At 43.6% G+C, this 25066-nt stretch overlaps 1 protein-coding gene across 7 annotated transcripts in view; it reads left to right on the top strand.

The window, feature by feature from the left end:
* Window positions 1-25066, top strand: part of LOC309865547 (uncharacterized protein) — a 203623-nt gene that overhangs the window by 171963 nt on the left and 6594 nt on the right. For 5 of the 7 annotated variants that reach the window (XM_082731992.1, XM_082731989.1, XM_082731990.1 and 2 more), the window contains 9 exons: window positions 149-202; window positions 876-1043; window positions 4183-4335; window positions 4589-4720; window positions 5361-5513; window positions 6926-7135; window positions 10761-10881; window positions 14191-14318; window positions 16146-16338. In XM_082731992.1, coding sequence (XP_082588118.1) covers window positions 149-202; window positions 876-1043; window positions 4183-4335; window positions 4589-4720; window positions 5361-5513; window positions 6926-7135; window positions 10761-10881; window positions 14191-14318; window positions 16146-16256 — 1230 coding nt within the window. In that variant the 3' untranslated portion in view covers window positions 16257-16338. Of the gene's footprint in view, window positions 1-148; window positions 203-875; window positions 1044-4182; window positions 4336-4588; window positions 4721-5360; window positions 5514-6925; window positions 7136-10760; window positions 10882-14190; window positions 14319-16145; window positions 16339-18426; window positions 18476-25066 lie in introns of those variants that run through there. The other 2 variants (XR_014312154.1, XR_014312155.1) reach the window with 2 other exon arrangements.

Below are 25066 nucleotides of genomic sequence, written 5' to 3'. Positions count from 1 at the left end.
CAGTAGGGCTCCAGAGGGAGCCCAGGGATCTGAAAATGAAGCTCCATCCACACAAACAGGGGGTGTGTGGAGCATGTTGAGGTAAACTGAGGCATGGCTGGAAGAATAAATGTTTCAGTTTGGTTGTGCACTGTTTTCTCCTCTTCAGGAATTAGATATTATCCGAAGAGGTTCAGATCCACCTGAAGACAACGCTGGTCAGGTAGGTCCATTCTTCCCAAAAAGCTTCTCTTTCCCAGCTCGCAATCCACATTCTCAGCAGTAACCAGACAGGGGACTTCCTAGTGTCATTTTCTTGTGCCCGCATCAAGAGTGGCCCGGAGAAGTCTCATTGATGAAGATACTCTGCGGAAACAACTGAGGAGGGTGTTTTCACTTTTTAAAGCAATAAGGGCATTATTCTTAGTTTTGGGGTGGTTTTTGTTATTTTTTATTGCTTTGATTTTTCTTTTTTGTTGTTATTTTTGGGTTGGGGTTGGGGGCTTCGTTTGTTTTCTTTTGAGGCCAGGTTAAGTGAATTCCAAAGAAAAGGTATTTAGGTTGAGGTGTCAACCTTCCAAATTTCCCATTTGGAAATGGAGACGAAGACAGCTGAAGTATTGTATCCAATTAAGAAGTGTTAAGTGTGTCTCTTCTGGGGTCATTCATTCAACAACCATTCATTGGACACCTACTATGTGTCTGGTACTGTTCCGAGACCCCTAAACCAACCTTGGATCCTTCCACCCATATTTGTACAACAGGATGTTTGCTTCTTTCATTAGAGTCAAAGTAGAAGAACAGATCAGACCCCGATATATGAAGAACTATTCCGTAGTAGCAGCCGTTTGGATTGCTTGAGTTCTCTTGCATTCAAACAATATTTCCGCCATTAGGTTGCAGAGCTCAGTCATACTATGATCATGGAAATCACTGCTCTGAGAGCTCGACTCACAGATTTGGAAGAGGAGAATCTGAATCTCAACAAGCAGGTCAGAAAAGAAGTCCAGGAAGAATATGAAGCATTAGTCCGAGCTCTGTTTGCAACGTGCCTGCACATAAAAGTAAGTGACATGTGTTAGACATCTGGGCGGCCCTGTGGAAGCCAAGGGTAAGTGACCTCCACAGGCACTACGCATACAGCAATGGAGGACAGAGTGGGCTGTGCGGTAACAAGAGCCTCCAGGGCCCAAGAATTCTCCGGTGCTCAGTGTTCATGGCAGGGAGAGGTCAGCAATGGGTTGTCATTGTTTTGCTATGACAGGCACTGAATTTTAGACAATTTAGATAGTTGCTGTTTTCATCACTCTGTGGCCGGCTGCCATTGCTGCCATCTGATTGCTTTTTTTAAATTATTATGTTAGTGACCATACAGTGCATCATTAATTTTTGGTGTAGTGCTCCATGATTCACTGTTTGCATATGACACCCAGTGCTCCATGCAATCCGTGCCCTCCTTAATACCCATTACCAGGCTCACCCATCCCCCCACGCCCCTCCCCTCTAAAACCCTCAGTTTGATTCCGAGAATCCAGAGTCTCTCATGGTTCATCTCCCCCTCTGATTCCCCCCCTCTTTTATTTTACCCTTTCTTCTCCCAATGTCCTCCATGCTATTCCTTTTGTTCCACAAATAAGTGAAACCATATAATAATTGTCTTTCTCTGCTTGACTTATTTCACTCAGCCTAATCTCTTCCAGTTCCATCCATGTCGATGCAAATGGTGGGCATTCATCCTTTCTGATGGCTGAGTAATAGTCCATTATATATATGGACAACATCTTTTTTATCCATTCATCTATGGAAGGGCTCTTTCCACAGTTTGACTACTGTGGACTCTGCTGCTATGAACCCTGGGGTACATATGGCCCTTCTTTTCACTACATCTGTATCTTTGGGGTAAATACCCAATAGTGCAATTGTGGGGTCATAGGGTAGCTCTACTTTTAATTTTTTGAGGAACCTCCACACTGTTTTCTGAAGTGGCTGCACTAACTTGCATTCCCACCAACAGTGTAAGAGGGTTCCCCTTTCTCCACATCCTCTCCAACACTTGTTGTTTACTGTCTTGTTGATTTGGCCCATTCTAACTGGTGTAAGGTGGTATCTCAATGTGGTTTTGATTTGAATTTCCCTGATGGCTAATGATGATGAATATTTTTTCATGTGTCTGATAGCCATTTGTATGTCTTCTTTGGAGAAGTGTCTGTTCATGTCTTCTGCCCCTTTTGTCACTTGAGTATTTGTTTTTTGGGAGTTGAGTTTGAGGAGTTCTTTATAGACCTTGAATACCAGCCCTTTGTCTGCAGTGTCATTTGCAAATGTCTTCTCCCATTCCATGGGTTGCCTGTTTGTTTCACTGACTGTTTCCTTTGCTGTATAGAAGCTTTTGATCTTGATGAAGTTCATTTTTGCTGTTGTTTCCCTTGCCTTTGGGCATGTGTCTTGCTGTGGCCAATGCTGAAGAGGTTACTGCCTATGCTCTCCTCTAGGATTTTGACGGATTCCTGTCTCACATTGAGGTCTTTCACCCAATTAGAGGTTTATTTGGGTATGGTGTAAGAGAATGGTCGGGTTTCATTATTCTGTATATAGCTGATTGCTGTTAAGGGAGGGTAGGGGGCATCTTCTCCAAAACCCCAACAGTTGATATCACTGTTTAGTCTATTGAGTGCAACCCTCCAAAGAGGAAAGTGCAGTGCCCTGAGCCAGGCCAGACCCCAGTGTCAGTAACAACACGCACCTCCTGAAGGCTCACTGGGCAGATTCAGAATTTGAATTCACTTTCAGAGGGGTTTTCAACGTATAAAAATGCTGACACCCACATCTAGTGTCTTTCACATCCAGTGTCTGGGAGCTGCTGGACTGTCAATGAGGGTCGTCCATCCAGAGGAGGACTGATGGGGTGCCCCTGAACCCACAGCATGGGATGGGGGAGGGGGATGCATGTCACTTTCTTATCATGCCTGAGCATCATAAGACAGAGGCCCCATGCCTAAAATGGGCCATCACAGGGCCTAGTCCAACTGCCCCACAAATGTGAATTTCAGTACAAACTTGCCTCCTCTCCTACTATCAGATGTTTTCCAAAGCCAGCCCCCAATGTGCCCTTACTTCATTGTCTCTCCTGGAACATTCCAGCTGTGCTGTTCCATTGAGAGGAGCTTCCACCAGGGCTCTGCGTTGGTGGGTATCAGAGAAGATTGAAGATTCCTTCCTACTTATGAAGGATCCATAAAATACCAGTGCTTACAAATATTATAGAGTCAAAACCAAAATGCACTGGGCCTGGTACTGCAGGAGAGGGATGAACAGACAGTGAAGTCCGGAATTTGCTAAGTCATCTCTCGGGTATGAAATTATTGAAAATATTCTTAAGGTTTTTTTAACTTATGCCAGATTCCTAGATGGAAAGTGGATTCTCTACTAGTGGATTCTCTCGTGTGGAACTAAACTAGTTCCACATGTCCCCTGCCAAATCAGAGAGTCCCTGTTCCACCCCAGGGTCCCAAGTGGGTGGTGAAGCTTTGGCTGTGTGGCCAACAGCCCGATGTCTTGCCATGACTGCTCAGCTGGACAGTATCCTCCTGCTTTCCTCTCCAGGGAAGTGGTTCAGAGATGAGAGGACACCCCTTTCTCCCCTCACCCAAGGATGCAGGGTCTGTAGTTGTACTTAGCGATGATCAAGCCATCCCACCACAAGTCATTATCCATAAGCCATTCAGAACAGGCTGTGGCATAATGAGATTTCTGCTGGAACCTAAATGGGAAAGTGGCCAGCCTGATTCCTTCCTCTACTTTATCTATTTTTAATGTAGTTCCTCATTAGTGGCTCATCTATAGTGTTTTATCTGGTCAGATTCTGCTGAGTCAACCTGATAGCAAAATCCGTAGGTTCAAATTCTCAAGCAACCTTTCGGGAGAGGAGGGGTGGCTCAGTTTTCTACCTGTGACCTTCCACTTTTCTATCCACTCAACTTACCTCAGCACTGACAACTTGGACTCTTAACGTGTGTAGGGTCCACAATCCCTGTGGATTGTAGACAATGCTAACAGGGCTGCTCGTGAGACTTCCGATAATTCCTGATAGAATAACTGAGTGGATGATTTTTCCATGTAGAATACTTTCTGAAAGTCAGGTTTTAGAAGGCAAGATGACTCTTCCTCCCCTGCTCTTCCTGAACTTGAGTCTGCAATTTGCAGGAAAAACTGGATGAGAACCAGATTAATTTGATCCAGAAAGTGTGTGAGCTCGTCGGCGAAGTAAGAACAGAAGGGATTGACAATCTGAAGGGCCTAAAGGAGAAATGGGGCTCTGCCAGACCCGACGAAGAAATGAAAGAAAACCCAGCCAAAGTACGTGATTTCATTTAGCAACGGGATTCCGGCATTTCATCCCAGCATCTGACCCCGGGCTCACTCTGTATGCATTCCAGTCTGGTTCCCCCGAGAAAGCATTGCATCAGGCATTTAAAAGGGGGCGCTGGGGGCTGCCTGAACCATTGTGTCATCCTCTGGAAGGCAGGGCGCTGGTGTTAGGATTTGTGCCCTTCCCTCCGGGGAAGAGTGTTGAAGGCAGCCTTTTCTGAAAGTGAGCTTCTCTCGGCAGGAGCAGCTGCAGGCTCTGGAGCAGGACAGCAGCAGCCTGGCTGCGCTGGTGTGCAAATTGAGGAGCCTGGGCCACTGGAGGCTGGCGGTGCAGCAGGCTCGCTTCCAGCGCCAGGTGAACAGGGCGGAGAAGGTGAGCTGGAGGGGAGGGAAGCCCCGCCCAGCAGGGCGTGGCCAAGGTGGGTGGTGCCCGACTTCCTGGGCAGTAGGAGCTGCTGGGGGTACAGGTGTCGGTTGACAAGTCCAACCCTCTTAAAGGATCTGGGGGTTGGGGAGTTTTCTTGGGAAATGGCAACGTGTCAGAACTTCAGAGAAACAGGAAAGAGCCCGAAGCAAATGGCAAAGAAGCAAACGGGAGAAGAGATGAGAGAGAAATTAGCAGGAGGGAAGGGCAAGGATGGAGGGGGCGGCTTTACCGGGCTTGAGGCCGCCTCGGCAAAATCCACTGCAGAGCTTTGAGTCTCGAACATGATTATCTGAGGAAAATGAAGTAAACAAAATAAATAGAAAACCAACCTCAAGACAAATTGAAACCAAAGCACAGAAAACTAGTAGTTTGGACATTTTCACTCAGTGTTTCAGCAAGTCCTAATTTACTCTGATCTGGTACACTGTCCTTAAGTGAAGACACACAGGAAGTGACTGGTGGGGGCTCCTTGCTACCGGAAGCTTTAAAAACTGTGGATAACCGAAGTGGTCTAGAGATGCTTATGAAACTTAAATTGTGGAAAGGAAACTTATTTCCTATCTCACTCGGTTTGGGACGTTCACAGGAAGCTCTGCAAAGTAAAAAAGAGTGCTTGAGCGTCCAGCTAATGGCAGACCAAGAAGTGGTTTTACTTCGTCAACAGTTACGGGGTCTAAGGCAGGCCCTGGCCAGGGCTCAGGCTGACAACGCCAGGATGCTCCGGCAGCATGATAACCAGGTATCTGAGCCCCAGGAGCCCTCTCCCTGCCTCTCTCTGAGCTCGCTCTGCAAAGCCTCATGTGGAGTGGAAACAGCATCATAGGCTGCCTGGTACTGTGAGCCTGGTTCAAGCACAGGGCAGGGCCAGAGAACCAGCGCGCAGACCTCAGCTTCCCTTCTCCCTCCTCTCTAGCCCAGCAACCAAGGAGAGTGGCCAAAAGGCTTTTGTTTTTGTTCATACTTGGCTAAGGCGGGCAAGTACTACCCACACAAAAGATCATTCTTCAGTGTGTAGTGTGTACATGTGTGTTTCTCTGAGGATCTTAATACCCAGAGGGCATCTTGGGGTGCAGGTCTCTGCCCTTGACACAGACCTTCCATCTCCAAGCACACTTTCCATTGACAGCAACCTTGTGCACACGGAGTGTGGCCCACCCGTCAGCGCTATTCCCCAAACTAAGAGTCTTGGGTCTTTCCCGGATGACCTATTCCAGAAGTTGCTGCTCAGTAGGGGCTGGCCCCGAAATAAAGGTTTAAGCTCTTGATAGCTGTACCAACTCTCCAAGCATGAAGGAAGCAGAAAGACCCTAGGTTTAGAGAGAGAGGAGCTCAGGTTAAAGAAGAGCTTGGGAAAGCTGGGCATGTTTAAAACATAGCATATAATTTGTTCCTTCCGGACCCTATATCCTCCATTATCATGCACCAGGTGAATGATGGTGTATAATTATGTAAACTGTAGCATCACCGTACAAATAATATTAGTATTAGTATTATAACTGAGTTTGAACTTCTGGTGCCTAAGGTGCTACTGATATAAAAATTTCAGAACAGGACCAAATGATTACTAGTCTTTTCCCTCTTAACCATCTGGAACCTGGCTTCCCCAGAGCTATTTTGGAAGTCAAACCAGAGGCAAGATCACAACCTCCCTTGCCCACTCACTGCAGCGTTAGGTCACACCCTCTCTTGGGGCTAACCCTTCCCTGCTATTTCGTGATGAGTGCGCAGCGAACTGCACATGTAGCTTGTGGTAGATACAACTATGCGATTAATAGGCTAAGTAACATACATATCATCGTCACATTTGGGCACTGAAAGTTGGAACTGTTTGACTGGTATTGCTGTACAGTGGCATTACCACTTGGCTGGATTTTCTGGTTTGTTCCTTTTGTTGTCTCCCTGACTATATTGCCTCACGGCTTACAGTAAATGCCAAGGTGGCGGAGATGCTGGTAGTCTTGTTGTCAGCTAGTAGCCCAGAACCAAACGGCTGGGCTCCATGACCCTGAGCCCAGGAGCTCACCACAGGGTCTTGCCCTTGGGCCCTACTGGAGGGGATGGTTATCCCGTTGGGCAACTTCTCATTCCGGGTCTTTTGCTGAGAGAAAAGACTGTGCCTTCTTCAATTTCTTTGCCCTTTTCCTGCCACAGGCTCAACTGCTGAGAGAGCTGCAACACAAGTTGACCCAGGAGGCTCGCCACCGGCAACAGATGGATCTGATGAAAACCTCCAGCATGGAGAAGCTCCTGGAAGACATGGAGAAAAAGGAACAGCACCTGCAGCTCCTGACAGAAGCAGCTGAGAGGGCTTCCAGGCTGGGCCAGCTTCAGCAGAAGAGAAGTCAGAAAGAGCTCCAACAGGTAACTCCAGAGAGAGGGAGCGGCCCCTCGGAAGCCAAGCGGGATGCACCAGCCAGAGCTGGGGCCTTCTTCTGGAATTCTCCATGCCTCTGGCATCCCCCACCTTTGTCATTTCTAGGCCCACCAGGATAATGGGAATACTTCTGCCCACGCTGAGGTGATGCTCAGGCTGCTAATGGTGAGAGGATGATGGCTTCACTGCCCCGAGGCCCAGAATCTTGGTGCCTTTATAACCCATGTGACAAACATGTTTCCACTTGACTATAATTTTTGAACTAGGGAGCCTTTAGAAAATTCCAATGGTAATCTGGAAAAGCAACAAGTATTATGGAAGCTATGAGAAGAGGATTTTATTCAAGGTATTTCTGGAACATCAGAGACAAAAAGGAAAGGCAAATGTGATTTCCAGACACAATTTATTTTTGTTAAATAGAGCCCTACAGTAAAGAAAAAAAAAAAAAAAAGAGGAAGATACAGCAGACGCAGACATGGACTAATGCAAGTTCTAACAAAGGAGACCACAGAATGTAATCCAATACAAAACGCAAAAGAAGTAGCACCTTCCAGAACAGGCATGTCTTATACATTCACTGAAGGAATAAATCACTTAATTCACCAGAGATATTAGGAAACTGAAGTTGGAAAGTTAAATTAGATTATTGGCCAAGTGTTTCAAGTGCTTAAGGAGGAGATCAATGAGAAGTCTACAAAAATAAATGACAAAAATTAAAAAAAAAGGGGGGGGATCAAAATTAAACTGAGGCAATGCTAGAGAAAATATTTGTGGAGGAATGGAGAGAAAAATGGGTAGCTTTAGAATAAAAGAAATTTAGAATTTCACATTTATTTTGTGAAAACTAAACTGTGATTTGAATCCTTAAGAAAAATTTGGTGTCACATATTTGTCTTTCAAATCATGCCTTTCTAAAAACCACCGGATAATAAGGCATTAGGGGCACCTGGGTGACTCAATCAGTTATATGTCCTACTGGATCTCAGTTCTGGTCTTGATCTCAGGGTCATGAGTTTGAGCCCTGTGCCTAGTTAAAAAGAGACAAGGTGTTAGTTTCTCAAAGTCTTCTCTAGTTAACAACTAATTTTTGTCTAATGGTAGAGATTCTAAAAGTAGTCAAAACAAATATTTGGAGGCTTCTCTCAAATACATCTTTTTAGTATATGCATGTAAAAATCTAAATTATTCCCCTACCCCAGTAAGCTGGGTCACAACTCCTGTGTTCCAGGCTTACTGTCCCACTCGCCACCAACTAGCAATCCATCCTCAGCCAGCAAGAGCCCCTATGACCTACAGTCACTTCATTAATCCTTCTCCAACCTCCAATTCCAAGGGCAGATTTTGATCATCTGACCTTGGAGAGCATGATTGTCCTTGCCTACCTCCTGCTCCTGGGGAGACCATTCAGAGTGGAGGCCCTAGAGTCAAATTTCCTGATTCACGCCCTGGGGCCCTCTACTGCATGACCTTGTGCTAGATCTCCACTGCATGACCTTGTGCTAGATCTCCACTGCATGACCTTGGGCTAGGTTGTGGTCTCCCTGTGTTTCAGTCTTCTCATTGGTACAGGGGAGAACAATATACTCAATTCATGGGATTTTTAGGAGGATTGAATCAGGTAGTTCCGATGAAACATTTAGAATTGAAACTGACACACAGCTCTTGATTATATTGGCTGTATGTCTTTTTACTGGGAATCTGAATGAACGTGAACAATTTTGGAAACAGAGTGACCTGGATTCAAATCCTGCCTCTGCCACTAACAGCTTGTGGATCTTGGCAAATCACTGTACCTACCTCTGTGAAGTGGGATGGGGTTTCTTTAAGGTCCTAACACAACACAACGTCCTTCCTAAACATGTTTCTTTCCTTTGCTAATATTTTTCAAGTTGGCTTAGTCCCAGCCTGGCCTAGGGAGTCTTGATATGTTTTTCCTGGGTTCCTACCCATGAGGGCTAAGGAGCCTACACCAATCCTTATAGTACCTACATGGACCTTGGGGCTAATTCGTATTAGGAAGTGTTCCTAACTCTGGGGATCTGATCTTTTACTGAAAGTTATATTACAATTGAGAGTATCTGCACACACACAAGAAACTGCTCCTTAACATTTGTAAGATGAGCCTGTGGTCACAGCTTCAAGAGTTCACAGGCCTTCTCCTTGGGTCCATGCAGACGAGAGTAGGATTTAAAACATGCACGGCTGAAGTGGATTGGTTTGCTAGGGCTGTTGTAACAAATTACCACAAACTAGATGGCTTAATACAAGTGAAATGTATGCTCTCAGAGTTCAGGAGGCCAGAAGCCTGAAATCAAGATGTGGACTCCTCCTGAGGGCTCCCAGAAAGAGTCTGTTCTCTGCCTCTCTCCTAGCTTGTGGTGGTTGCCTGTAGTCCTTGGCATTCCTTTGGCTGTAACTCCATCACTCCGATCTCTGCCTTCCTCATCCGATCGCCCTCTCCATATGTGTCCCTCTGTGAGTCTGAGCCCTTTCCTTTTCTTAGGAAGGCATCAGTCATTGTACGTAAGGCCCACTCTTAATCCAGTATGGCTTCCTCATGATTTAATTACATCTGCAAAGACTATTTCCAAGGTCACCTTTTGAGGTTCTAGGTAAACATGAATTTTTCAGGGGGTCAGGAGGACATTATTCAATCCATTATTGCTTTTTTGTACTTTATAATTTTTTTTTAATTTTTATTTATTTGTCAGAGAGAGACAAGGAGAGTGAGCGAACACAGGCAGACAGAATGGCAGGCAGAGGCAGAGAGAGAAGCAGGCTCCCTGCCGAGCAAGGAGCGCGATGTGGGACTCGATCCCAGGATGCTGGGATCATGACCTGAGCCGAAGGCAGCTGCTTAACCAACTGAGCCACTCAGGCGTTCCTGTACTTTATAATTTTTAATATAATTATAATTATATTACTTTTTATACTCTTAGATAATTTTTATAATTAAATTACTTTTTATAACCTATATAAAATTATATTTATATAAATTAAAATAAGTTTAAAAAATACCTGTGATCTCTGCAGATGAGGCACTTTGGACCCAGCCACTCTCTGGCTGGAGGGCTAGGGGTCAGCTGTGTGAGCAGAGGGCCACATGAGTAAATACGAAGGTCATCTCTTGTTAGGGGCCTCATATAAGGCATGGGGGATGGTACTCAGGGCATCCCTGCCGATGATGAGTTGAGCCAAACAGAGATCTGGAAGAGAGAATGGGTCTTTCCTCTGCTTGAAATTGTCCAGGGACTCCCTCCCGTCCCTGTGGTAGTTTCATGGCTTTGACCCACAAGGTCCTCTGTGAACTGGACCCTTCTATTTCCTCTCCTCCCCTCCACTCTAGTCAAATAAACATAAAAGATAAAAATGTCATGAGTGAACTCCTGGCTATGATAAGGCAATAAAAGTCCTAAGCGCTGCCTCTGCTCCTCTTTGGTTGAGTTCTTGGCCTTCTTGGAGCTCTCCTCAGAAGGCGGAGTTCAGCCTGACCAGGAAGGCATGAGGACTTGTATTTCTGGGGCAGCCTCGACCTACACTCTCCAAGGAACCCTAGGAACTAAAGTAGGCACCAGGAAGCATCTCTGCTTCCTAAGCACCTTTTCCCCTCAGATGAGGAGCCGGCTTGCCCAGGAGCGGAGTGTGAAGCTGGGTGCTTTCCAGCGCGTACAAGAGCTACAAAGTCAGCTGAGTGACGCTGAGCGATCGTCTGTCCGGATGAGCTCACCAGGCGGTAAGCAGATCCCCTGCTCTGGCTAGCACAAACTCCCAGGCTCTGGGGTCTGAACTGAGGAGGATCTCAGGGACTAGCCGTAACAACCCGGTGGTTACTGTGTGGGGGCTCCGTGATGGCTGTTGAGTGAATGAATGATACATGAATGAATGAAACTTAATTCTGATTTGCAGCCATAACTTTCTACTTTAGTTTACCTTAGAGTATTTACATCCTATACTAAAATTTTTTAGTCGTAAAAACTGGCCTCAGAAGCTTGTAATATACCACTTAAAGAACACTGGGTACTTCACTGTCTTAATCCCTTGGAACATCAATGACCACATTTATGTCTCAGATGTTATTTAGAAAGTGTATTATGATTCTTGGGTGCTGGAGGCTTGAAGAGCCCTATGGAAGTGACAATCAACGCTGTCCTCTGGGCCATATAGCTAGCAAGAAGCATGGAACAGAGGCCAAACCCAGAATGTCTCTAAACTAGCTTCCTCCCCTGTAAGTTGAGGACAAAATAAATTCTAAGTTCTTCTATCAAAAATGTCATCAAATATCAATAACCACAACCGACTTATTGTTAAGATCAGCCAAGTCTCTGCTTTTCTCTTCTGGTGGAGCCTGGTGGTTGGGTGTGTGCGCTTTGGTTCAAATGCTAGCTCAGTCACTGCTTGCTATGTGACCTCAGGTTAGCCTGTTTGTAAAATGGGAATATTCCCGCAAAAGGGTATTCTGAGGATTAAATAAAATAAAGCACATCTGCCACGTAGTACAGAAGCACTAACTAGCTGTACAAATGTTGGTTCCTATACTTTCATACGTGTGTGTCCTTTATGTTTGCTTTTGGCTATTTACTAGGTGAATATATAAGAAAACAGAGCCTTTCAGAAACTGAAAGATTGGCATCAAAGATCAAGTAGACGAAGATGGAGTGACCCTGGGTTTACTAAGAGCAGGGCTGGTGGGGCACCTGGGTGACTCAGTTAAGTGTCCATTTCTGATTTGGGTTCAGGTCATGATCACAGGGTCCTGGGATCAAGCCCCATGTCAGGCTCCACGCTTAGCATGGAGTCTGCTAGACAGTCTCTCTCTCTCTCTCCCTCTCCCTCTGCTCCTCCTTCCACTCATACTCTCTCTGTCTCTCTGTCTCTCTCTCAAATAAATAAATAAAATCTTAAAAAAAAAAAAAGACTAAAGCTGGGCTCAGCTATAAAGCCCAGGGCCCTCCTTCCTGCCTCTAAGCCTGCTGCCTCGGACCCGAGAGCAGGTCTGATTTTCCTCACCTCAGTTGTCCTGTCCGAAGAGAAAGAACATACAAATATCCAAGGCCCTATTTTGACCACTGACCCTGAGCAGTTCTGTACCTTGCACTCTCCTTCTCCATATTCCCTAGGATTTTTCTGTCTCTCCCTTGCCCCTCTGCCTCCATCCAACCATCTTCTTCTTCTTCTTCTTTTAATAATTAGCTTTGCACCCACAGTGGGGCTTGAACTCACCACCCTGAGATCAAGAGTCACACTCTCTACCAGCTAAGCCAGCCAGGTACCCCAGCCAAGCATCTTTTAAATCTCTTTCTGGGTTAAAGTGTCCTTTCAAACTGCTGCCCATGTCCGCCAACAGCTGCACATTTAGGAAGGAGAAACAGAGTGAGGCACAAGACGGGTAGGGGGGCAGAACCCTAATTCCCGGAACTGGGGATGTGGCAGGAATAAAAGAGAAACCTCTTTCCCTGGAAGCAGATGTAAAAGTTATTCCTAAACCTCAGCCCTCATCTGTCCTCTCTTAGTGACAGGACGGGCTTTGTGGAGGGCTCCCTACGTGTAGATTCATCAGGGGAGGAGGGACTGGGTCATACCTGTCTATTTATTACCCATTATTACCCTATTTATTACCCAGCCTCCAAGGGGACAGCCAGGCACCTCCTGTACCATTAGTGCCAAAAGTCAGCCATTCCCACTCCCTTCCCAGCTGTTGTCCAGTTGAAAGCCGGAGATGACCAAGGTCTCTCCTTCCCGTAGCTGTGGTAGCAGCAGCCACCTTGCTCCCCACATCAGAGGCACCGGAGGCAAAGGCAGAGTTGGGGGGCCAGCTCTCTCTACTTGGCATTAGCATGGATTCCCCTTAGGATTTTGCAACTCCTGAGAAACTATAATATATTCTAGTGCAGCTGTTCTTAAAATACTTAAGGGGGAAAAAATGAAATCACTTGGCTGACAAAACTATGAAATGTTCAGAGGCAGACTGCCTTAGGTTCTCCTGATCCAGCTTTGATGTTTTTCACGAGCATTGATTTCTCTCTTGCCGTTGCTGGGCTCTGAGAATGCTGGGAGCCGAGAGGAAGTGGAGCCCCTTGGGAAGCAAGATGGCAGCCACCACAGTAGCTTCCTCTCTGTTCCAGCTCAAGGGGCAGGAGTCAGTCTGGCGATGGACAGTTGAGAATAATCATCAGCCTCAGACTGGGTAGACTCGGGTCACATGTCCGGTTTTGAGCCAATCACTAAAGCCAGAGACTAAGGCTCTCAGTGGTCTTAGAACCAGCTCACATGTCCCTCCCCCGCAGCTGAAAATGGGGTCAGCTCACTCTCTTCTTTTCCCAGCAACTATTTAAAATCTTCCTGGCTTCTTCACACCTTCCAACACTGTCCTCCTCCCCAGCCAACACATCACCTCCAGTTTCACAGAGCAGTTAAAAGCCATCCAAGGGGAAAACCCCTCTATAACTTGAGCCCAGCCCCGCTACATTAGCACTCAGCTGCTTCCTGGTCCCTCCTGGTAAAACGGAAAAGCTGCCCCTTCCCGGGGGGCCAATCCTAATGCATGAGATACCATTTATTCTACTTTTTCACTACTACAGGGGCCTTGTTCTAATCTTTATCTGCTTTCTCTCTACATACTCATATTTCCCACCCATCTATCCTTCTAATTTTGTTATTGACCATTATTTATTGACCATATATGTGCCAGGATCATAAAATCCACCATAAAATAAAATGAATATCTATCCAATTGCTTGAGCCAGAAATCTGGGAGCTATTCCTTGTCACCCTGCAAATCCAGTGAATTACAAAATCTGATTAATTTGAATAACCTTAAGTCTGTCCACTTCTACCCATCATAGTCCAAGTCAACCATCATATCCTTCTCTTTCACTTGGTCATGTGACCCTCAGGCAAAAAAAATTCCATCTGGGTTTTGTCATCTTCACTCAGAACTGATGAAGCAGATTAGATGTTCATTTTATGCTCAAAATTTTATGGATTAAATCTAGGACTATACACTGCAACCAGAGATATGATTTAACATTTTTTAACATTATAGGCCTTATACCTCGGGCTCAGTATTCCCTACGTTCTGCTCCCACATCATCCAGACACTCCCAGCAACACCTTTTAAGGACTCATCTTATGAGCAGTAAAATAACAAGAAGGATTCAAAGGCCGGACACCGTAAGTAATGATAAATTTGATTATATATGTGAAACAATGAAAAATGTAAATATGAAATTATGGTTTTAGGTTCACTTCAAAAGTACATTAAAAATATCAGGCTCTTATCTAGATAATTGGATCTAAATAATAAAATTCTAGATTTCTCACAGAGGGAATTTGTTCATGAATGGTTTCTGAATCGATGACTGGGAAGAAGGATGGTCCAAGGTTTCCCACTCGGCCTTCTTGCTGATGCTACTCCTCAGTAATAGAATTCTGATATCAAAACAATTCATCCCAAAAGCATTTATTCAATTACAATGAAATAAATGAATGTGGAAGTCAGTATCAACACCTTGCTGTGTTCCGTCTCTGAATCTCTTCTTTTCCTTCCATCATCTGTAGTAATTAACTAGCAGCATGAGATCTCTTATCTGAGTTCCCTGGCAGAGCAGAAAGTTTCAGAAGTCATTTTAAAAACATGTGAGAAATCTACCCTCCAAAGAAACTCTTTGGACACAGATTAGGTCAAGGTACAGAACATATATGTAGATTTTTAAAAAATATGTATATATTATAAATATATTACTATATATTTATATATAATATATATATTTCCACATTTTTATATTTTATATTTTCCACATTTTATTTCCTTGAGCATTTGAATGAATAAAAATGAATATATTTTATAATAATTATTTAATATTAAATATAAATAATTAATATTTAATTAATAGTTTTTGGTTTATGTAAAACGTTTACCCTCTTCCACTGCCTTCTCTGCACTACTTTGATAAGTATTATACTCTTTGCCCCATTGTTTTTTAGAATCCCCTCCAGAAGTTTACCTGTCAACCCATTTAAGAATTCCTGCCTCTTGCTTTGAGGAAAACTAAAAGGAAAAGATTTAATCATATTGTCAGAGAAAAATATGAGGGTATAATTTTGCAGATGATGATCTAGTTATTGGATCACAAATTTCCAGCAGTGTTTCTGAACATGTGGTTAAGAAGTCATACACGGAAAGGGAAGAAACAGATCAGGAATACCCATTTAAGGTCCTTGACCAAATAGGACCACATTATCAATCCCCACCGTTCGCTTGACCTACCAATCTCTGTGCAGTCAGCATTCACTAAAAAGTGAAATTCTAGTATATGTCTGTTTCTGCAAAAACCTTTTCCAAAAAGAAGCAATATTCAGTTGGCGTTTATGGGACCACAAGGGCTTTTAAAGATTCACTCCATCCCTGTTTCACACCCAAAAGCAAATGTTGCTCTTATAAGGGTAGTTGGTGATTACAGCTCATGGTTGAGAATGCTTCTTAAGTAACTAAATGCATTAGAGGAGAGCCACTATATCACAAGATTTAAAAGGGTGATGATCTAAACAAACCCTAATAAAAAAGGGAATGTTTTGTAGCCCATTAACTTGTGTACACTATAAAAACCCCAAACAAAAAGCCTAAGGTGCAGGAAAGGCACGAAAGAATTGGAACCTCTTTGAATCTAAGTTCTGAATTCTTAAGAAAGGCCTATAAGACAAATCAGATAAATACAGACTGAGGAGGAATGTGCACACGTTGGGATGTAAGGCCCCCAAGACTTTCTAAAAAACAAAACGCTACACTAGCACAAATGATAAACTATTAAGGAATTTTTAGTTAACTCCATATATGGGATATCTTTTTTCCTTAGATGAAAATGGCTTTTTGTTGATAGATTTTATTCATAACCAGTTCCTTTATGACAAGTGGCAGGTACAAGAAGGCGACCTAAATGGCCTGCCCCAGACTGGACGAATGACCTTGGTTTCATGAGTTAACAGTGACTTATATTACAGGTACCTATTAAACATGAAAGAAGGACTGACAACGTCTTTCTACCCAATGTGGCAGAAAATGTTCAATGTTCAGCTTTTCAAGTTCACACGGCTCCATCCATAATCCCATAAAGACCTGACTGGTAATCATATATCCTTTTCCACATTTTATTTCCTTGAGCATTTGAATGAATAAAAATTATTCTAACCTCCATGACCTTGATCTAATTTTTATTATCAGTACTATGAAGACAGTGTGGAAGGACTGAGATGATTATATCTGAAATGTCCCAGGGGAAGTAGGGCTCGGCCCTAGGTTTTAGGAACTAAGAGTTGATTTGCACTTCTACAACCTGGGCCTCAGCTTTGGTCAACCGACAGCCCCTCATTGTGGGTTCCAGATTACTGATGAGGTGTACAAACCAGGAGAGAGGCATTGCTGCTACGCAGTAATTTTTAGTAAGTGAAAAACAAGAACAGATTAATCTCAATACACTTCAGAGCACTCATTTCTATTTGTTTCACTTAAGAACATCATCCTCTCTCTCTTTTTTTAAAGATTTTGTTTATTTGACAGAGATCACAAGTAGACAGAGAGGCAGGCAGAGAGAGAGAGAGGGAAGCAGGCTCCCAAGCGCTGAGCAGAGAGCCCGATGCAGGACTCTATCCCAGGACCCTGGGATCATGACCTGAGCCGAAGGCAGCGGCTTAACCCACTGAGCCACCCAGGTGCCCCCCATCATCCTCCCTTAACTAGCATTTTATTCTGCCTACAAATACTGAGACCCTCTTCAGAGTTTTGCGAAGTCCTAATGCAAGCCTTTTTGTTCAGACAAGAAAATGTATCCTGAGTAAAGGAATAAATGGGTAGATGAATGGAATAGAACAGACCAGAGAAACATTTACATACATACATTTATATATGATATTTGTTTAACTTTTCAAATTAAGGGTAAGGTTGAGTCTATTTGAAGTAGAACAAATTATCACCTTACACTATACACAATGAATTCCAAATGGATTCAAGATCTATATGCACACACACACACATACACACACACACACACACACACACACACACACCTGCACACAGACACACACACAAACTTATTTCTTAAGTAGAACATGAAAAACAAAAGCCAAGAGGAAGATTGATGACTTGGATGTCAAAGCTACAAATTCAACATGACAATATGGTAGCAGTTATCAATTTATGCCTCTCAGCTCTAAATTCATCCTTGTCTGCTATAGTTAATATGGACACTGTAAATCTTTCTTCTTTGCCCACTACAAGATTTTAAGCTTTGTCAGGAGGTTCTGGGGTGCTTCTCACTTGCCATGTTGACAGGCTTCTGCGTTAGAATGCACAGGGGAGCATGCAGCTTCCTGGTGGAGGGCCACTGGCATGGCACCTTCAGTGAAGGGATTTCTCCTCCCGCTCCTCCTTTCCTGAGGGCTACTTTCCAGCCTCAGTGAATTTCTCTCCCATCCAGTGAGCCTTTGAGGTCACACCCTCTCCAGTTTATGTCAGCTCTGGAGGGTCGTGGCTGCGCACTATATCTGCTATCCCTGTTTTCTTCAGAGCTCCCTTTATTGCTTCCCAGCCGGTCCTCCCGTTACATCAACCCCTTGTTATAGTTAATAATCCTTTCTATTAAACTTTCTCACAGTTGGATTACTGTGGTTCTATCTTTTAATTGACCCATGAGTAATACAGAACTGATACAGTTCAATAATACAAAACTGATACCAGTAATGGAGTGGTCTTAGGGGACAGACTCACAGGGATAGGATTTGGGGATCTGCTTGGTTGCATCCTTGGGCGTGGACACAGTGCTGAGCTCCTTGACAATAAGAAATGGAAGACTAGTAATCCTTTACATGCAATGGCATGACAATTAACCAAATTACTACCCATGGTTGACTGATGGAGTACCTACTCGAAGCATGTGCTTCAGGAGCTTAAATTGTTACCACACTGACTCTCATGGCAATAATCATGGCCATAAATACTGGGGTGTGGGATGGACTTTCTTGGATGCACTTGAGCACTTACAGAAGAAAATGACAAGCTCTGGTCCTTTAATTCTCAGCTCGGATCATGGTCTGAAAACCAGAGAACTTCCATAGCAGCCTTCAAAAAAATCTCTTATTTCGTGTAGTCATAGGGGTAATACTGCTAAAAAAAAAAAAAAAAAAATCAAGCATAATTTTTAATTGTGCAGAATGCTAATGACCATGACAGTTGAAATCACAATCTTGTCATTTCTCATTGCTGTTGAGATGGGCTTTCTCATTTCAGCGGTTATGATGCAGTCCCAGAATAGCAGAAGACAACAGCCAAGGACAAGGTAGGTATGTCTATTACAAGGGGCAGCAGAGACCTGTCAGTAGTCAGATTATCAACCTGGCACACAGAGATCTTTGGTGGTCAGTGTGTCCCCCCAAATGAAATCACATGGGCAGCCAATTAGAATATTGTTTGATCTATACAACAGGAGAAACTCTGGTAGTCAGAAACCTGGCTTGAGTCAACATAGAGGAGAGTCATAGTCTCTCACCCAGATTCCAACCCCACATTGGGTGTGGAGTCTTCCTAAAAAACAAAATCTTGATTCTTGGGAACTCAAAGCACACAGTGGCTCAACAGTTAAAATGAAGGCTTACAGTGAGGTAGCAGAAGGAGTCTCAGGTTCAAATTACAGTGGACCCAGTCAATCCATGGGCCCACCATGTGGTTATTTCCACAGTTCCTGAATGTATAATTGGAAAAGACATCAAGAAAAACTGAAAAGACTCCTCTACTGGTTTTTAGCCCATGAGTTGAAGCCTCGTTATTTTAGGAAGAGATCATTGGGAGCCCCTGAAACTTCCCCTTTCTGGAAAGTAAACTAGAAGCAAAATTATATCCCTGGGGAAACTGCAGAGATTAAGGCCACCTTCACACTTGATCTTAGCCAAAAGGCCGAGAAGCGATTAATTAAGGCCACCTTCAAAATGTTAAGGAAACAAGGATGATGAGACCTATCACATTGCCACTTAAATCACCACTTTGGCCTGTGCAGAGAACAGGTGGATCTTGGAAAATGACTAGGAACTATCAGGTTCCCATCTTAACGAGGGAGTGATTCCAACCACAGCTGCTGTCTCAGATGTAGTATCTTTACTGGGGCAAATGAATATCCTCTTGGCCTTCGTTATGCAGTTGTTGACCCAATTTGTTATGCCTTTTGCTCCATAACAAATTGTAAGGACCATGAAGAGCAGTATACTGTCGGAGTCTTGCTTTAAGGCTTTGTCAATTCTACTCCCTACATTGATATAGTCTGTAGAGACCTTGATCATCATGATATTCTACAAAAGACACTATGTTTACAACATGCTGATTGGATATGATGAGTAGGATGTAGTATTTAGTGTCTTAGTAAGACATAAAAGAACTAGAAGGTAAAGGACAAATTCCACAGAAATTTAGGGCTATTAACCCCAGTGAAGTCTCTGGGGACTCAAGGTTTTAGAGCATGTTAAGTGTCTTCCTCTAAGGAGAAAGGCAGTTTGCTTAGGCTTACACCATATACTGTGAAAAACAAAGGCATAATGCTCAGTAGGCCTTTTTGGATTTGAAGGCAACATGTGCAATATTTGAGTTGGCTATTTCAACCCTCCTCTAGAGTTACCTGTAAGATTACCAATTTTGAGCGGGGAGCAGAACAAGAGAAGGTTCTGTCATGAACTTGAGTTACAGTATAAGCTGCTCTGCCATACAGGTCCTATGACCCAGCAGAGCCAGTGATTCTAGAAGTATCCTGGCACATATGGAGCCCTTCTCAAGCAGAAACACAGGGCAAACCTTAGGATTCTGGAGCAAATCTCTGCCCTCTTTTGAAGGTAACTACTCTCCTTCTGTGCCTTGTAGAGACTGATTACCCAACCAAGGGATAGTAGATGAGCAGGTAGCCTAAGCTTCACATCATGATTTGGGTGTTTGAGAGTCTACCTAGTCATAAACTTGAGCATGCACAGCAGCAATCTGTTGTAAATGGAAATAGTATACACTTGACTTAACTATCTGGAACAGGTCTGAAAGGTACAAATAGCTTCCATGAACATGTGGCTCAGATTCTTTCAGCACCAATGCCTGTTGCTGCCTCTTCCTCAATCAATACCTCTGGTCTAGAGTGTTTCTAACAACTAGCTAGCCAAGAAAAAAAAAAAATTAAACCTGGCTTATAGATAGGTCTGCATGATACATTGGATCCACCCAAAAGTGGACAACTGCACCACCATGGAGCTCAGGAGTGGATCTAAATAGAAGGGGCACAAGAGGGGCGCCTGGGTGGTTCAGTGTGTTAAAGCCTCTGCCTTCGCCTCGGGTCATGATCCAGGGTCCTGGGATTAAGCCCTGCATCGGGCTCTCTGCTCGGCAGGGAGCCTGCTTCCTCCTCTCTCTCTCTCTGCCTGCCTCTTTGCCTACTTGTGATCTCTGTCAAATAAAATAAATAAAATCAGAAAGAAAGAGAAGGAGAAGAAGAAGAAGAAGAAGAAGAAGAAGAAGAAGAAGAAGAAGAAGAAGAAGAAGAAGAAGAAGAAGAAGAAGAAGAAGAAGAAGAAGGAGAAGAAGAAGAAGAAAGAAGAAGAAGAAAGAAGAAAGAAAGAAGAAAGAAGAAGAAGAAAGAAGAAGAAGAAGAAAGAAGAAAGAAGAAAGAAAGAAGAAAGAAGAAGAAGAAGAGGCGCAAGAAAATCTTCCCTGTGAGAACTGCAAGTAGTGAATTTGATTGTCCATGGTGTCTGATCTGAGACATGGCCAGAAGTACAAATCCACACGAATTCTTGGGTAGTTGCTAGTGGTTTGGTTGGACAGTTAGACTTGGAAGAAATAGTAAATGTTGGTGACAAGTAAATGTGGGAAAAGGCATGTGTATGGATCTCGGAATGGGAACACATATATTCGTATCCCATGTCACTAAAGGGCATCTACGGCAAAGAAGGCTCTTATTAATCAAGTGGATAAAATAATGCACTCTCTGGGTGTCAGTCTCTTTCCCCAGCTACCCCAGTGCTTGTTCAATGTGACCCATGCATGGGCTCAACAACATGGATTTCCCCTTATCAAGGCTGACACGCACTAGTGACTACTGCCTGATCTGTCAGGAGCAGAGACCAATACTGAGGCTGAATACGGTATTAATCTCGTGGGTAATAACCATCCATATGATAGCAATTTGATTATATTGGGCCTTTTCCATCATAGAGGACAGAGATTCATCTTTCGTAGAATACACACATTCTGCATCTGGTCTATAATGCTCCTGCCAGCACTGCTAGCTGATGCACATACTCAAAGAATGCTTTATCCACTGTCACAGCATTTCCTATAGCACTGCTTCTAATTAAGGAATCAATTTCACAGTAAAGGAAATGCTGCAGTAAACTCATGCCTGTGAAATTAACATGCCCCAATGCCCAGAAGTGGCTGGGCTGATTGAAAGGTGGGATAATTCACTGAAAACTCATTGTAACTTAGTTGTAACCACCTTGCAAGGATGGAGTTGTCTCACAGAGATAGCATACGTACCCAGAAATCAAGAGGTAGAAGTGGATGTGACTCATGGTGATACTTCTCATCTCAGGAACCTCAAGCTGAGCTGGCTTGGAGGTCTTAGTTCCCAAGGTTTGTTTCAACCAGAGACACAACAATGGGTCTACTGATTTAGGATCTAAGGTAAGACCACATCTTGGGATTCATAAGCCACTAAACCAACAGGCTGTGAAAGGTGTTACCCTACTGGCTGGAATGGTCGATCCTTATTACCAAGGGGGAGATTGTAGTGCTGGTACACAATGGAGGCAAAGGCCATATCTAGGAACATGGTGGTTGTCTAGGTGCCTGAGCACTTCCATACCCAATAGGAAAGATAAATGAAAATCTACGCAACCAAAATGAACAGTAGAAGACTCACATCCTTTGGGAGTAACATTTGGGTTACCACCAGGAGAACTGACCACTTGAGATTCTCAGCAAGGGCAAAATAAATATTAAGTAGTGGGAGGTCAAAAATTAACAGAATAAAGGACTTTAAGCTTTGAATCCACCTGTTGCCTGCTCCACCATTATGACAATGGAGTTGAAGGAATACTTCTTTGCTAGGTGGCGTGATGTTTTGTCAGACAGTACTGGAGGAATTTCTTTTCCTGGTTCTGGACAAAACTTGAGCAGCACACACATCTGAGCACTGTGGTGTCACTGGTGTGGCACCCTCTTGAACATGGCTTACCCTGCGTCCCCTTGGATGACTTCGCAGGTCACCAATGGCATATCATTTCCCCATAGCTGCCCGGTGGTGGATTTGCAGCTACCACAAACTTCATCCAGAGAGCCAAGGTTGTAACCTTGATATTTCTGGAATTTGGCTTGAGGAAGGACAGAGAGCAGCCACTTCTTAAATTTGCTATGCCAGTATTCTTCAGAGTTCTTCACTGCTTTGTTTGCATTTCTTTAAAATATTACAGATAATATGTCCTATCCCTCCAATCCACTCTTAGGTCAAACTTCCCCTGTTCATATTTGTGGCTTCTATCTCCTGATTGTACTCTGGTGATATGGACACCATAATCAAAGACAAAGACTTGAAGAATATATCGAAGAAAATCCATTTGACCATGGATGAGCACCCAGCATGTTTTAAGAGAAAAAATCCTACAATTAAGACACGACAGAAAAAGACAATTCACAGAGGAAGTACAAATTAAGGACAGTAACCAAGTAAATCATTTCACTCACCAGAGTATTTAAACTTTGCTAATGTCAGATGGAAAGGATATAGAAACTCTCAGGTACACTGGCTGGTGGGAATCGGAAGGCAATCTCACTTTGTTAAAATGTACAAAGTGTGGGTGGAACTAGAGGGTATTATGCTGAGCAAAATAAGCCAATCAGAAAAAGACAATTATATGAGCTTACTCATATACGGGATTTAGGAAACAAAACAGGAGCATAGGGTAAGGGAGGGAAAAAATAAAACCAGATGTAATCAGAGAGGGAGACAAACCGTAAGAGTCTTAATCATAGGAAACAGACTGAGGATTGCTGGAGGGGAGGGGGTGAGGGATGGGGTAACTGGGTGATAGACATTAAGGAGGGCAGTGATGTAATGGGTGTTATATAGAAGACTGACCAATCACTGACCTCTACCTCTGAAACTAACAATACACTAATATTAATTGATTTTAAAATTTAAAAATGAGTTAAATATAAAAAGCTCAAAGTGTAAACCCTATGACACAGATCTCCCCTTCTCTACCTTTACACTAGACAGAAATTCACACATAGGGTCGCCTGGGTGGCTCAGTTGGTTAAGCGGCTGCCTTCAGCTCAGGTCATCATCCCGGCGTCATTGGATCGAGTCCCACATCGGGCTCCTTGCTCCACAAGGAGCCTGCTTCTACCTCTGACTCTGCCTGCCACTCTGTCTGCCTGTGCTCGTTCTCGCTTGCTCTCTCTCTGACAAATAAATAAATAAAATCTTTAAAAACAAAAAAAAATTCACACATAAACAAGGCGGCAGGTGCAAAGATACTGCTCTGCAGAAATGTTACTAAAAACTAAAAATTGCAAACCTACTATCCTTCCATAAGCAGATACTGATGATACTCATACTATATAGGCCCTTAGAGAATTGAAGAATTTGGTATAGCTACATACACTAACTTGAGAAGTTCTCCAAGTAGTGAGTGAGAAGTTGCAGGCTAATGTTAACACAAAAATCCACATTATGTATTTTCTAAGGGTACATACAATATATATAAAAAATGCTGGCGGAGGGGGGAGTTTAACACCAGACCAGTTCCAGTAATTACCTCTGCAAAGTGGAGGAGCCAGCAAGGGGAAGAGATTGAGGGACAGTCAAAGCAGACATACTTATCCTGTATAGTTTAAGAAAAAAAAATTAAGAATATGTATTTATATATTCCTTGAAATAAAAATTAAAACATTAAAGGTCCCATCTTGAGACTGCATTTGCCCTCAAACTGGACAGTGCACATTAAACAGTAGTTTTCAATACACTGGACTTTGGGCAAAGGACAACGATCCTTGAAGGACAGGAAACTATGGATCCGGACAACTGCCCCAAATTTCTAAGCCATGATGCAGAGAGAGGATGCCCAGACAGAGCCCAGTGCACTTCCTGAATTGAGGAGATGGAGCTGGAAGTCACGGCCGTTGACGACAGCTGGAGCTCCAGAGCAGAGGACCGTGGTGGAAGACTACAGAACTCCAGAGATCTGCGGAGTACAGTCTCAGCAACATGCCGGTCAGCAGACGCACGAGGTAGCTACCCATGGCTAGGAAAGGCTTCCAGGAAACAGTATCTGGAAGCCTGCACAAGGCTGGGAAAAGAGCCTGTCCCCGCTCGCCCAGACTAGGAAGCCTCATAATCCATGGGCACTGAGTACTCAGAAGGGTCTTGCCTAAGAACTGGACAACTATTAGCCCTCCGATAAATGCTGCTCTGCTCCCACCTAACAGTTTACAACGCCAAGACGTAAAAAGGATCAAACTGTTTTCTCTGTACAAGAACAAAAATAATCAGCACCCAACAGGTTATAATTTACATCTTGCACGCAAAGAAATAGAAGCATGACCCATAAGAGGGGAAAAAAATCAAACTGACCCAGTATTAGAATTAGCAGACATAGGCATTTTAAAAAAAAACCAACAAAAAAAAACCACTGCATGCTCAAACACTAAAGAATGGGTATAGAGACATGAACGATACAAGAACACCCAAAATGAACTTCTAGAAATGAAGACATCTGAAATGGAAAACACACTAATTAACAGATTAAACTGTAACCATTAGTGAACTTGAACACAATAATTTGACATGAAACAGAAAAAGATTAAATTAAAAAACTAAACAGTGCATGAATGAGCTATGGGT

The sequence above is a fragment of the Mustela nivalis genome (assembly GCF_964662115.1).
Source record: "Mustela nivalis genome assembly, chromosome: 5".
Taxonomy (NCBI): Eukaryota; Metazoa; Chordata; class Mammalia; order Carnivora; family Mustelidae; genus Mustela; species Mustela nivalis.
Note: the sequence above shows the minus strand (reverse complement) of the source record. Positions and strands in the feature narration are given on the sequence as shown.